The 15,193-nt window shown below is 37.4% G+C and overlaps 2 protein-coding genes and 1 pseudogene across 2 annotated transcripts; all 3 read left to right on the forward strand.

The window, feature by feature from the left end:
• Window positions 1–2,709, forward strand: LOC112525062 (annotated as a pseudogene).
• A 431-nt stretch (window positions 2,710–3,140) lies between these two features.
• LOC112525063 (putative late blight resistance protein homolog R1A-10) lies at window positions 3,141–6,922 on the forward strand. Its single transcript, XM_025135001.1, has 3 exons — window positions 3,141–3,155; window positions 4,133–4,485; window positions 4,618–6,922. Exons 1-3 carry the CDS (start codon window positions 3,141–3,143, stop codon window positions 6,920–6,922), a joined length of 2,673 nt encoding a protein of 890 aa, XP_024990769.1.
• Window positions 6,923–9,327: 2,405 nt separating this feature from the next.
• On the forward strand, window positions 9,328–12,083 carry LOC112525307 (putative late blight resistance protein homolog R1A-3). The gene has a single exon (XM_025135384.1). It carries the CDS (start codon window positions 9,328–9,330, stop codon window positions 11,971–11,973), a length of 2,646 nt encoding a protein of 881 aa, XP_024991152.1. The 3' UTR covers window positions 11,974–12,083.
• Window positions 12,084–15,193: the final 3,110 nt, after the last annotated feature.

The raw sequence follows: 15,193 nt of genomic DNA on the forward strand, positions 1-15,193 counted from the left end.
ATGACATACACAGGTCTGGAGTTGTTGATGGAAAACTTGAAGCATGTGATTTACGGCAACGATAATCCACTCGTCAACAACCAATAGGTGCTATCAGAAAGGCCTCAATTCCAACTTCTTTGTGAAGAGCTTGGCTCCATCATCCAAGCCCTTTCAAATATCCATCAACACCATCACCTACATGAGCTCGAATAAGTTAGAAATCTCAAGGAAAAGATTCAAAGAAGCAGCAGAAGAAGCACAAGTTATCATTGATCTATTTCTATCTGCTCTTCACTTCAGAAACAGAAGACTTTCCCCAGATTCTGATGTCTTTAAAACCTCCCTGGCTCTTGAGAATGTCACCAGATCAATCGAGTCCATCAAGATGGAACTCATGACTATCAACATCGATAACATGAAGATGGATTTGGCTCCATGAATCGACAGCCTAAAAACCCAGTCTGCTGCTGCTGCTGCTGGAACTTCTTGCACCAGAAAACATTTAGTAACAAAGAAACCATTGGAAGAAAAAATTGTGGGGCTTGATCGTGACTCTGAGCTCATACGGGACAGACTTGCTGAAGATACAAAGCAACTGAGGATCGTCTCTATTGTTGGTATGGGAGGAATTGGTAAGACTACCATGGCTATCAAATTATTCAATGATTGTTTTGTTGTGTATCATTTCCGTGTCCGTGGATGAGCCACTGTTTCTCAAACATATATAAAACAGGATTTCTTAATTCAAATTCTGACATCCATCGGTGTTCAAGAAGGCCTTGAAGAAACCAGGGATTATCAACTTCGAGGAAAGTTTCACAAGCATCTAACGGGTAAAAGATATTTGATTGTGATTGATGATATCTGCAGCATTGAGGCTTGGGATGACTTGAAAATGTTCTTTCCCCATGACAACACCGGAAGTAGAATTCAGCTCACAAGTCGCCTCAATGAAGTTGCTTTGCATGCAAAACCACACGGGTTTGTCCACTCACCTTATTTGCCAGAGAAACAAAGCTGGGAGTTATTGCTCGACCAGAAAGGATGCCTGGAAACACTAGCTTTAAGTTACCACCATTTACCTCATCACTTGAGAGAGTGCTTTCTTTATCTAGGAGGCTTCCCGGAAGACTTCAGGATGAATGTAAGAAAGTTGATATGGTTATTGGGGGGGCTGAGGGATTTATAGAAGAAGCTGGAAATCAAAGCTTGGAGGATGTTGCAAAGGCATACCTTATGGATACAATAGACAGAAATCTTGTAGTTGTTGCAGAAAGGAAGTTCAATGGTGATGTCAAAGCTTGTAAAAATCCAAGATCTTGTGAGGGAACTATGCCTAGAAAAAGCGAAAGAAGAAAGATTCTTTCTTAAAATAGAGTCTCAGCCATTCTGTTCTCAAGTTATTGAGATTATTATAGAGATTCAGAATGGATTGCAATTAATCATTTGTATTGCTTACATTATCGAGCCATTTATAGGCACATTACAACAAGGTAACTGAGTAATTACAGGAGAGAGTTAAGGAGCTATATTAGGAAAACAGATTGACTGCAATATGATCCTATACATTCCTTCTATGCCGGTTTGGTTGACCCGGTGATATCAGTGTCCCTTATAATTATTACCCCATATAAGCAATGTCATGTGTTCACAAATCAAGATATCTATGTTGTGAACTTTGCTCATCCACCCACCCAAGCATCCGATCCCTTTTGTGTTTTCATAAGTCCAGATCCTTGATCTACGACATTGCAGAGTATTTCCGTTCCTTTGCGATTCTTTGGGTATTAGATCTACAAAACTGTGAATTGATTGATTTTCCGCTGGGGATAGCATTACTAGTTCACTTAAGGTATCTTGCAATTTGGTATTCATCTGGATTCCCACACTCGATATGCAACTTATGGAGCCTTCAAACCCTCGTGGTTAAAACAAATCCTGGAACTTGGTCTTTACCCAGTAACATATCAGATTTGGCAAATCTGAAGCATGTGTGGAGTAACAGGATGCTTTCTCTTCCTTCTATAGATAAACCAATGAATTTGCAATCCATATTGAATGTGATGTTGGGAGATGGGGTAGATAATTTTCATAAATATTTTCCGAGCATCAAGAAGCATGCACTTACTTGTAAGTACTGGGAAGACAAAAATCACTTTGAATTACTCCCTTACCTTGCTTGAAGTTAAGTGTGGCGTTCTACCGGACAAGGTTGATGGGCCCTAAACATCAACCGACCTTACAGAATAACATTTGGTTCCCTACAACATTGAAAAAACTCACACTTGTAAGGTGTCGTCTATCTTGGGGCGATACGTCAATCATTCAGTCGTTACCTAACCTCGAGGTTCTCAAAACGATAGACAATGCCTTTGAGGGAAGCTGGTGGGATGCAGGTGAGCAGCAGTTTCAACAACTAAATTTTTTGAGACTTGATGGTTTAAATATCAAACAGTGGGAAGCATGTAGTACAAGCTTCCCTTGTCTCAAACGATTAGCATTGTGGTTCTGCTACAATCTTGAAGAGATCACCGTTGAAATAGGGGAGATTGTAACGCTTGTGCTTATTGAAATTGACAGGTGGAGCAATCTATTGTGGAATCTGTAATTCAAAGAAAACAAGTTGACGAGGGAAATGATGACCTGAAGATCACTGTTCATGGAATGGAGTTATCCTTGTATTTATCTGGGTCTGATAGACTTAAGGAAACGCCACATATGTTCTAATTAAATGTTTTTTTTGGAAATGTTGGTGACTAAGGGGCCGTTTCCCAAATACTTACCTGGTAAGCGCTTACAGGTAGGAGTCAACACTATAATCTATTTTACCAGATAAGATTGTAGTATATTAAAATGGTATTGTATGCAACAATTTACCCGGTAAACGCTTACCCGGGTAAGAGTCCTCACCATCACTTACCAGGTAAGACTCTATCCCTATCATCGCTCTTACCGGGTAAGATTTTCAGCCCTTGCCATGTGCATCGGATGAGGAAAGTTACCCGATCCACACTTACCAGGTAAGCATTTAGTAAAGGGCCCCTAACTAAGTATGACTTAATCATATATGACTTGCATTTCCTTTTTGTAGTTTTCATTATCAAATGATTTATTGTTTGTTACGATCAAACCAAGCTTTTATTGAGTTCAAGTTAAAAATGAGTTTGTATCATGTAACGAGCCGAGTTCAAACCTACAAGAACTCGACTAGAATTATTATCGAGCTTCTCGCATCATATGTATATGTTCATATAAATTAAAGTTGAAACTGCCCTATTGCTAGCTTTGTTTAAACTGTTGAGATAAGATAGGAGCATGAGTTTAGACCATTAAATATGTTTGCAATTTGGGACTTCATCAGGTTGGGTTCCCGTTTTATCGGTTCACGCTGTGGCGTGATTCATGAATCGTGGCTACAAAATCTGTTAGTCACTTGACCATTTTCAAAGAAGTAAAATGGTAATTTTTCATCATCTTTGTCCTAATTGTTACTGTCCTCCTTTTCTACTTCTATCATCTTCATAAACGAACTGCAAAATCTTGATTAAGAAGCTTATCCCTATTATAACATCTCATATATGTATGTTCGAAAAATATTAGTGTTCCTCTCCTAGCAAATTTATAATTTAAAACTGGTAGGGGAAGAAAGTTAAGACAACTCTTCAAGAAAATAGGTATGTCAATTCAGCACATTACTCTTCCCCTGGACCCTCGGTTATCTTTATACATAAAAATAAGTAATACTAAATTCATAAAATCCATCCTTTTTCTAAGTTATCCAGAATGCTTTCAAAATCTTAATGATTTTTAAGCCTACATGAGAAATACTTACAAACAACCATCTGCAATTTCTACTGTCACCATAGCCACTCAAACAACTTGATTGAAGTCAACCAAAACTCCATACAACCTGAAAGAAAATAATAATTATTATAACAAGTTGAATATATTTAATGTGAATTGTTAGAATATAATGATCAAACAAAAATTTTATACTCTGTGCTACAAAGAGACTTAATATGCTTCCAGCTATTGAATCAAAGTCAACCAATACTTTCTTTGGGAAAAAATGTCAATCAATGCTTTATTTGGCTCAAACACAATAACAACTTCATACTATTGTTCTTCAACAGAGGAAGATTAAATCAAGACGGCATACACAGGTCTCCAGATGTTCATGGCCAACTTGAAGCAGCTCATCCATGGCAACCATGATCCACTCATCAACAATGATCCATCAATTTTATCTCAAAGGCCTCAATTCCAACTGCTCTATCAAGAGCTTGCCTCCATCATCCAAACCTTTTCAAATATCCATCAACATCACCTACATGAGCTCCAAGAAGTTCAAAATCTGAAGAAAAGATTCAAAGATGCAGCAGAAGAAGCACAAGATACCATTGATCTATTTGTATCTGCTGTTCACTTCACAAACAAAGGAATTTCCCCAGATTCTAATATATTTAAAGCCTCCCTAGAACTTACGGATACTTTTATGAGAAAGTATATCATGACAATGAACATTGATAACATGGAGATGGATTCGATTCTAAATAATGCTTACTGCAGAAGCAGAGGACTTCCCCCAAGATCTTATGCCTTTAAAATCCCCCTGAATCTTGAGAACGCTATGAGCTCAATCGAGTCAATCAAGGTGGAACTCATGGCGATCAACATTGATGACATGAAGATGAATTCGTCTTCAAGAAGCAACCGCCTCAAAACCCAGTCTGCTGCTGCTGGAACTTCTTGCACCAGAAATCCATTAGGAATGAAGAAGCCATTAATGAAAGAAATAGTTGTGGGGCTTGATAATGATGTTAATCTCATACGGGACAAACTTGTTGAAGATAAAAAGAAACTGGGAGTCGTCTGTATTGTTGGTATGGGCGGACTCGGTAAGACTACCCTTGCTACCAAAGTATGCAATGATCCTTATATAGTGCATTATTTCTATGTTCGTGCATGGGTTACTATTTCTCAAACATATGAAAAAAGGGATTTGTTGGTTCAAATTCTAACATCCATTGGCATTCAAGAAGACCTTGAAGAAGACGGTTACTCTCAACTTCGTGGAAAGTTGCACAAGCACCTAATGGGTAAGCGATATTTGATTGTTATCGATGATATCTGGAGCATTAAGGCTTGGTATGATTTGAAATTCTTTTTCCCCGATGACAACACCAAAAGTAGAATTTTGCTCACAAGTCGCCTCAATGAAGTTGCTTTGTATGCGAACCCACATGGGCTCGTCCACTCTTTGCCTTGTCTGAAGGAAGAACAAAGCTGGGAGCTATTGAAACAGAAGGTGTTCCATGGCGGTGACTGTCCCGAATGGTCAATTAAACCCGGAATGCAAATTGCAAAAAAATGTCAGGGACTGCCTCTTTCAGTGGTTGTCATGGCAGGAATTCTAGCAAAAGAAGAAATGAGAAAAGATTTATGGGAAAAGATTGCTTACAGTGTCACTTCATACATTGTTAGTGACCAGAAAGGAAACCTGGAAACACTAGCTTTAAGTTACCACCATTTACCTCATCACTTGAGAGAGTGCTTTCTTTATCTAGGAGGCTTCCCAGAAGACCATTGGTTCAATGTAAAGAGGTTGACACGGTTATGGGTGGCTGAGGGATTTATTGAAGAAGCTGGAAATCGAAGCTTAGAGGATACCGCGAAGGCATACCTGATGGATCTGGTTGACAGAAATCTTGTAATTGTTGCAGAAAGGAAGTTTAATGGTGATGTCAAAGCTTGTAAACTCCATGATCTTGTGAGAAAACTATGCCAGGAAAAAGCAAAGGAAGAAAGAGTATTCTTTAAAGCATGCCGACCACCAAATGAGGTTACTCCGCTACCAATACCATATGAGGTTGTTGCACAATATAAGCAACGTCGTTTGTTCACAAATCAAGATATAACCATTGTGAACCTTGTTCATCCACCCACCCCAAGCATCCGATCACTTTTCTACTTTCATAAGAACCCACGCTCGATTGATGATACTGAGAGTGAGTATTTCTATTCCTTTTCACTTCTTAGGGTGCTAGATCTACAAAAGAGTAAATATGAATATGTACCGCAAGGGATGGCGTTACTGGTTCACTTAAGGTACCTTGCAATTTGGAATTCATCAGGTTTCCCATCCTCACTATGCAATCTATGGAGCCTTCAAACCCTTATTCTTAAAACAAGTTATAGTCATATGAATTTACCAAGTAACATTTCAGATTTGGTAAACCTGAGGCATTTGTGGAGTAACGTTGAGCTATTTCTTCTTACTATTGAAAAACCAATAAATTTGCAATCCATTTCAGAAGTGAGGTATGGAGATGGGGTTGATACTTTCCAGAAATATTTTCCCAGCATCAAGAAGCTTGCATATACTTTTTCCTCGGGTGAGAAAGGTCACTTTGAGTTACTCCCTTACCTTGAAACCTTAAAGTTAAGGGGAGGTTTCCACAGAAATCACATTTGCTACCCTGCAACATTGAGAAAACTTACACTTGTAAAGTGTCGTCTACCTTGGAGCAATATGTCAATCATTCAATCTTTACTTAATCTGGAGGTTCTAAAACTAAAAGACAACGCTTTCGAAGGAACACAGTGGAATGCACGTGAGCAGCAGTTTCGACAACTAAAATTCTTGAGACTTGAGAAGCTAAATATCATACAGTGGGAAGCCTATCGTACAAGCTTCCCACGTCTCAAAAGATTAGCGGTGTTGTTCTGCAGGGATCTTGAAGAGATCCCCCTTGAAATAGGCGAAATCACAACCCTTGAGCTTATTGAAACTGACAACTGGAGTGAATCCATTGTGGAATCTGTCGAAAGAATTCAACAAGAACAACAGGACGTGGGAAACTATGAGTTGAAGATCACTGTTGATGGAATGGAGTTATCCGTTTATTTATCTAAGCATGAGAGTTCAGAGTCAGAATAGGAAGAAGTTGGGTCCTGTCGAGTCCCAAGTGGCCCATTAATGTTTTAATCCTTTTATGTGCGTAATAAAAATTATATATTGCTCACAATGTTCCTTTGCTCATTTACAATGGTAATTCTTTTTCCATAGACCATCTCCCCGTTTCATCTTCATCTAAACCAGTGACTTTTAGTACATACATGTAACTGACACACTAAAATATGGCCTAGCCATGGTGGTATTGACTCGACTTTATATAACAACTTTAACTCACAGTACATGTTTTACATGTACATCCAAAATGCTCTGCCATGTACAAACCTCACTCGCATTGGACAACCATGTTGGCAAATACATACATCTGAACAAGATGTCACTTGAGTTAAGGGACATTTGAACAGGAGTTCACTTGCATCAGGGGATATCAACACTTGAAATTATTGAAATCGACAAACAAAGCCTATGCATTCTTAATGATCTAAAAGGCTAGCTCTAAACAAGAGCACGATGATTTATATGCCAGATCAAAATAAAAAATAATTAAAGAACGAAATTACAAAATTTACCAAAAAGATGATAAATTTACATCATTGCTATAGGCATTCTAGAATAAATGACCTCGGATAAGGACTTGTGGCTAATGGAGACAGGGGAGAGGGAGAGGGAGAGGGAGAGGGAGAGGGAGAGGGCGGGTATGAGAATTACCAGCTAAGTATTTGATCCCTTAGATGGACAACTAGGTTCTAAAGCCCTAGAAGAAGGGGTCGTCTATGCAATGCAGTGCTATGATACATTTAGGGGTTGTTTGTTAGCAGTTTAATGAACTGAATGGGACTTGTAATTTATTTGCAGTTATACATGACTGTTTGGTAGTGACTTAATGATATAGAAAGTGGCTTGTAATTTATTCGGTCAGTTATACATGACTGTTTGGTAGTGACTTAATGATATAGAAAGTGGCTTATTCAGTAAGCTTTTAAGGAGGAGCTTTATGCAGAAAGCCAAGTTTTTTTTTTCTGAACATGTCCCTCCCGATTAAAAAAACATGCTCCTTCCATGTAAAAACCTCCCAAATAAAAACCTTCCCAATCTATATAGACAAATTAATCCATCAAGACAATTTTATCCATACAGAACTTAATGGAAACCAACCAAATGGCCCTTACTTTTTGACCCAAAATTTGTTTCAAGCGGTGGCACCATTTAACTATAAGAATGAAAGCAATAAAATTATTTGACAAAATCATTGTAGATCCAATAGTTTGTTCCTTGTGTTTGCTAAGATAGGTCCCTATTATAACATCCCCTACCAGATTGCAACTTTTGAATTATCTTATACTCCTCTACCTTTTGAAATTGCAATTTTTTGGCAGTAGTCAAATGTCTCACATGTTCCACCATAACCACAAAATAAAGAAATCATATAGACATAACCAATAGCCCTGAAAAGTTTAATTATGCGATATATGGAGCGTTATAGTCTCCCTCCATCCCTTAAAAGTGCAAAGTTTGACGATGAGTATTTGACTATTTGTCAAATGTCTTAAATGTCATCCAATAGTGATAACATTAAGGAATGATTGGGACCGTAATCTACCGCAACATTAATGTGAAACAATGAAAAATCCGCAATTTAACGGGAACCACAAAAAGAATATTGTTGCAATTTTCATTGAAAAATAGAGCATATGAGAATCGTTCGCTATACGTATTCATAAATAATAATTTTTCTTACTACTTATAATTTGGTCGATACCAAATTGATACTGATTTTTTAATTTACAAATATCATTGGAACATGAAACATTAAACTCTCAAATCTGGATCTTTGCTTTTGGCTATTAAGAGCATCTCCAACAGATTCTCTATAATTTTTCTAAAATAGACAACCAAATGTTAAAATCTCTAAAAGAAATTATTTTCAACTCCAACAAATTCTCTATTTCAAGATTTCAACATTAATTATACTATTAAAATATTTTATAACTTTATTATCCCAATACACTTTGATTAGTGTTAAAATAATCAAGTTTAACTTCCTATGAAAGAAAAGTATGCATGCAAACTAAACTTCAGAATAGGAGATTTACCAAGAAAGATCCATCATCTGATTGTTCTTGTCTTCATCTCATTGTCAGGGCTCTACGTGGATTAAATATAACATTGTGTAAGCATCATCCAATGTGTACAAGAAAATAGGTAGCATTTTAAAATACTTGTTTTAGTCTATTTCTGACTCAAACCCACATCGACTAATTTGAGAATATGTAGATTTTCAATAATATATTAAATATAATAATTCAATTCTAACTAGTTCCCATCAATAAGATTATACAGGGAAAAGTGTCTTGTTTATAATCATTAGTTTTGAGTTATTGAGAACTTAAGAATTTGTGTTAAGAGAGATACAGAAATAAGGAAATAAGATGGCAAACACTGGTCTAGAATTGTTGATGGAGAACTTGAAGCACATAATATATTGTGACAACAATCCATTGATCAAAAATAACCTCTTTGTTCAGGACAAAAGGCCTCAGATCCTGTTTCTATATCAGGAACTTGCGTCCCTGAGAACCTTCGTTATTGATATGGAGGTTGCAAAGAAACCAAAAGAGCTCAAGAAAGTGGGAAATCTGGAGAGAAGGCTTAGAAATATGGTGGAGGAAGTTGAAGACATTGTTGATCTCTTTCTAACTAGTACTTTCATCAGAAACAACACAAGCATGACGATGTGTGATTTTGACAGCATGATTCACTCCCTAAACTTTGATCGTGTTATGGAAGAGATCAGAGACGTTAAGGAAGAAATTATGGATAAGAAGATGCAGCCCCGACCTGAAGGCGTGCAGCCAGCTGCTGGAGCTATGATAAGCAGAAATCTATCTAGTGCGGTACTAAAGGAAGAAATCCTCGTGGGTCTTGATGATGCTTCAATGGTTTTAGTGGAGAGACTTACTGGAAATCATAAGAATTTAGATGTCATCTCCGTTGTGGGTATGGGTGGATTAGGTAAGACTACTTTAGCAACAAAAGTATTCAATGATCGGTTTATTGTTTATCATTTCCATGTCCGTGCGTGGGTTTTAGTGTCTCAATCATATGGTAAGAAGGATTTGTTAATTTCGCTTTTGACATCCATTGGTAAACTAACCCCAGAAGAAATTAACAAGTTGAAAATTGATAAAATCTCTGAATTGTTGTACAAGAGCCTGAAGGGCAAGAGGTATTTCATAGTCATTGATGACGTATGGAGTGCTAAAGCATGGGATGATTTGAAAATGTACTTTCCAAATGATAACACCGGGAGTAGAATTTTGCTAACCACCCGCCTCTCCGAGATTGCTTTCTACGCAAAACCCAGCGGTTTCGCTCACTTTCTACGATTTCTGACCAACGAGGAGAGTTGGGAGCTATTGCGGAGGAAAGTATTTCAGGAAGATGGCTGTCCTGAAAGACTAATCAAGCCTGGAAAGCAAATTGCTAAAAAATGTCAGGGCCTACCGCTAGCGGTGGTTGTGATAGCAGGAGTTCTAGTAAAGGGTGAGAAGAGCCAAGAATTATGGGAAAAAGTTGCTGAAAGTGTAAATTCATATATCGTTGGCAACCCGAAAGGATACTTGGACACATTGGCTTTGAGTTACAACCACTTACCTCGTCACTTGAGAGACTGTTTTCTCTATGTCGGAGGCTTCCCAGAAGACTGTAAAATACCCGTGCGAAGGTTGATCTGGTTATGGGTGGCTGAGGGATTTATACGTGAAGAGGGTGAAAGACTCTTGGAAGAAGTGGCTGAAGATTACTTGATGGATCTAGTGGACAGAAGTCTACTTATAGTCGCAAAAAGAAGGTCCAATGGTGGGGTCAAGGCTTGTCGTATCCACGATCTATTGAGGGAGCTATGTTTGAAAAAGGCTAAAGAAGAGAATTTCTTGCAGCAAATATCCAGGTCAAGTTACCTTTCCTCATCTAAGTTTATTCGATTTACAGATAAGCAACGGCGTCTATTTGCAGACTCTAACTTTTTCACCGAGATCTCTACAGACCATTCAGCCCCACATATCCGCTCATTTTTGTGCTTTAACAAAGAATGGTACTTCAGTCTAGGAGTTCAGAGGTGTTTCCATCCTTTTCTACTTCTCAGGGTACTAGATTTACAAACTATTCACACATCTACAGTTCCCCTTGCTTTAGAACTGCTAGTTCATCTTAGGCACTTAGCACTTTGGTCTGAAGTCACAAAGTTACCCTCCTCAGTATGTAATCTATGGAACCTTCAAACCCTCATTCTTAAAGAAAATTATTCAGGTTTCATGAAGTTACCAGAAAACATCTCCAAGATGATAAACTTGAGACATTTGTGGATTGAAATGATCATTTCTATACCTGATGTTCATAACCCAACCAACTCCCATGTGTTTTTCAACTTGCAAACTATTTCTATGCTACAATTACACGGTAGAGCTGAAAGTTTGTTAAAAAGGATTCCCAATGTCAGGAAGCTTGGGTGTGCAGTCTATGGGGATCAAAAAGATTATGCATTCCCGAATTTTGTCTTACTAGATCACCTTGAAACTTTAAAGGTGATCCAGCCTGAGGTTCAGGAGGTGGAATCATTGTTGTCAAAGAAGTTAATTAGTTTCCCGGTGACTTTGAAAAAACTTACTTTATCGGGATGCCGTCTTCCTTGGTCTGGTATGTCGAAAATTCAATGGTTGCCTAACCTTGAAGTTCTCAAGTTGCTAAACTATGCCTTTGAAGGACCCTCATGGGACACGGGAGAGGGGCAGTTTCATCAACTTAAGTTTTTGAAACTACAGAACCTTGATATCCAGCAATGGGATGCCTATAGCAGCAACTTCCCCTGCCTTAAACGATTGGTGTTGCTAGAATGCTACTATCTTAAGGGTATTCCAGATGAAGTAGGAGACATTCCTACACTTGAGATAATTGACATTGATAAACGGAACCACTCTCTCGTCAAATCTGCTGATAAAATTCGAGAAGAGCAGCACACTATGGGAAACTATGAGTTGAAGGTCAATGTGATTGGGTTTTTGACATCGATAAGATGACTTATGGAGTTCCAGGTAGGCATCACAAAACCATGTAAAATATTTGGCATAATTTTTTAACTATGTTACGTTTTGCATGTACATATTACACACTCTGAGATGAAATGATGTTTAATCAATTGCCCAAGAAATACCAGAAAGACACCTTTTGAGCTTTCTTATCTAACCAATCGCAGAAGATAGCAGTCACCAATATCATATATTTTGATCAAGGTTCTAAATGGCGTGAGGCATGGCGTGGCGACGAGATCAAGCCTCAAGCCATAGAAGCCATGGCAAGGCCGCAGCATTTCTCAAGGCATGACTTATGGTGGCAAATCTTTATATCATATGAATTATTATACATATAAACATATATTTTCTACTATTACTCACCGAGTCGAATGATATTAAATAATTTAAATTAGGTTATACATTCCCGAACTAACAAATAGGACTTTAAAAAAGTAAGAAAAATCAAATATTACATTACAAAAACCATGCATTAGGTCACGGCATGCCATATGCTTAACATAGCGTGAGACATAAGCCCTAAGCCATGGCGCACCACGACGGTTATTGCGGCGAGCTTTTTTGAACACTGATTTTGATCCATTAAATTGTAATTTGCCTTGTATGGAATGAGCATTTTTGTTAGTTTGCCCCTCACTTATTGTTTATCTTTTAAGCTATTGACGCATGCTGCTTTTGAGCCATTGAAGCATAAAGGCTTATGGCATCAGGGTGTTTGCGGTAGACTCATATATCATGTAATTGTAAATACATCTTTTGGATTCCATCTCAAGACTAAATGGCAATGAGAAAAGTCACCCTCTAATCATATACACTATACATTTAATTAGTTGGAGTATAATGTACCAACACTTACTGAACATCTATATAGTTCTAGATATCTAAGGAAGGTGACAATGCTGTGGAGCAAGTCCTACTATCTCCACATAGCTTGAACAAAGAATTGAGTCAAGGTAAGCTTCTTGATGAGTGAAAAACTTAGATGTTTCTGCCACTTGTAGTTTTATTAGCATTTAGATTTAGTCATGCTGCAATTGTAATCATATGTCCTTCTGATTCTCCTTGCTCAATCCGTTTGGAAGTCGTTTTGGTTTGGTTTCCATTTTTGGGACAATGAATGACTATGCCCCTTCATTTTCCCTTTTTACTAACAAAAACTAAAGAGTTTCCAAAGAAAATATTTAGATTGAAGTAGGGTTTCAACAAGCTTATGACAATTCATCATATTACGAGTGTACCTCTTCTAAGAAAACAATTAGGACAACTATTAGTCTAATATCATTATCAACCATTAGCTAAGCTTCCATTATTGTAGAATACAAACGATAACAAGAAGAAAAAAACACAGTGGAAACTGCCTCTAATCGCCATTTTTCTTTGCTGTACCTTGTTATCTAATTTCTGAAAATATAAACATAATTGAAACTGAGATGAAACTAAAAACGAATTACCGATCAGCACCGAGAAAAATCCGAAGCTGTTTCGTCGATGTTGCATCTTCTAGCCACCACCGGCAGATTCTCTCCGGACGTCGATCAGCATCCACTGTAGAGGAAGTGAGGAACAGAATCAACGAATATGGCGGGGAAATAATATATGTAATCGGGCCAATGAGGCCCATCTATATTGAAGTTGGCCCACTCTTTTATAATTTGCTCTGTAGACTAACTATGTCATTCAAATTAGGGTGCTCAAAAACCCGATCAACTCGATCAACCCAATCCAACACGAAATAATTCAATCTGAAGTAATCTGATGTCTGATCGAGTTGTAAAATTATGAAACCGTAGTTATTGGGTTGATATCGGCTTACAATTATTTGAACCCAACCCAATGAACGCGATATCATTTTATTTCTTGGATTTAATATGATTGTTGAATTTCTATTAATATGTACATTATTTTCAATCTATTCACATCTTTATATAACTCATTCATATATATGTTCAATAACTGTGAACATATACATGTAAATTGAGAAAATTAATTGAATGTGATATACGTAATAAGTATGAATAAGTTGTATCAAATTATGATGAAAAAAAATTATAGGTAGAGAAATAAAATATTCTAGGTTATAAGAATATTTTAATGTACCAAAGTATCAACCCGACCAACCCCGAACGGGTTGGGTTGCACTTTGGTTCGGGTTGGGTTGGATTAAGATTTTTCAAACCGCAAGTATTGGGTTGGGTTGTTCAAATGTCTTCAGTCGGATCAACCCAACCCATGAGCACCCCTAATTAAAATGGTGTGTAAAACCCAAATAGTCCGAAAATGGAAACGAAAACGGAACCGAAAATGAGGTCACATATGGAACCCGCTTCCAAGGACATGAATGTGAGGGAAGTTTTTTTGGCTCACTCAGCCGACTGTGGCTAGCGGGGATCAAGATCGAACCCAAAACCTATCTTGTATTTGGACAAAGTCATTCACTCATTTGCCAACTGAGTTACATGTCAGAGACCCATTTCTTGATTTCCTTGTACCAAATGTTTACCGGCAAGTGCTTATCGGCAAGAGTCACTACCCTTAGTTTATCAGGTAACATTTTTTATTATCAAAATGGATTGTCGGTAAGCGTCTTTTACTCGGTAAGTGCTTGCCTGTTAAGAATCTTCTCCATCACTTACCAGGTAAAATCCCTTATCCTTGTTATGCATCTTACGGGGTAAAATCCCCCTCCCACTAGTTACATTATCTGCAATCGCTTGAATCTCGAGACAATCATTTCATTTTCCTAAAGTTCAATGTTAGCGCCAAATAAAGAAACCTGCACCCGCTAATTTTTTTTAACTGAAAATTTGCTCTAATCAGATCCTTTCAATTTCTATATCGAAGATATACTTACGAAGTTGTTCCAATTTATTRATTGGCATTAACCCTAGATCGTTGCTGTTACATGCCTTAACATGCAATGTTCTTCGATTGCAATTTTCGAAACACGAGCTGCTTTTTCTTATAGACCTCAACAATTTTCTCCTGACTTTAATTTTTGAAACAACTCAACAAAGAGATAGGTGAGTTATGAAACGACCAATTTTTCATCATGTTTCGCTTTTATAATTTCATTCAACAACATATAAGTACAAGACTTAAGTAGCTCATAACATATATAAAATCAACACAAAAGAATGTACAAATATGGATTCAAATATGTATATATATATATATATATATAAATATAACAGGGTGTTAATTATATGAG

Source organism: Cynara cardunculus, assembly GCF_001531365.2.
Source record: "Cynara cardunculus var. scolymus isolate 2C chromosome LG 13, CcrdV1, whole genome shotgun sequence".
Lineage (NCBI taxonomy): Eukaryota > Viridiplantae > Streptophyta > Magnoliopsida > Asterales > Asteraceae > Cynara > Cynara cardunculus.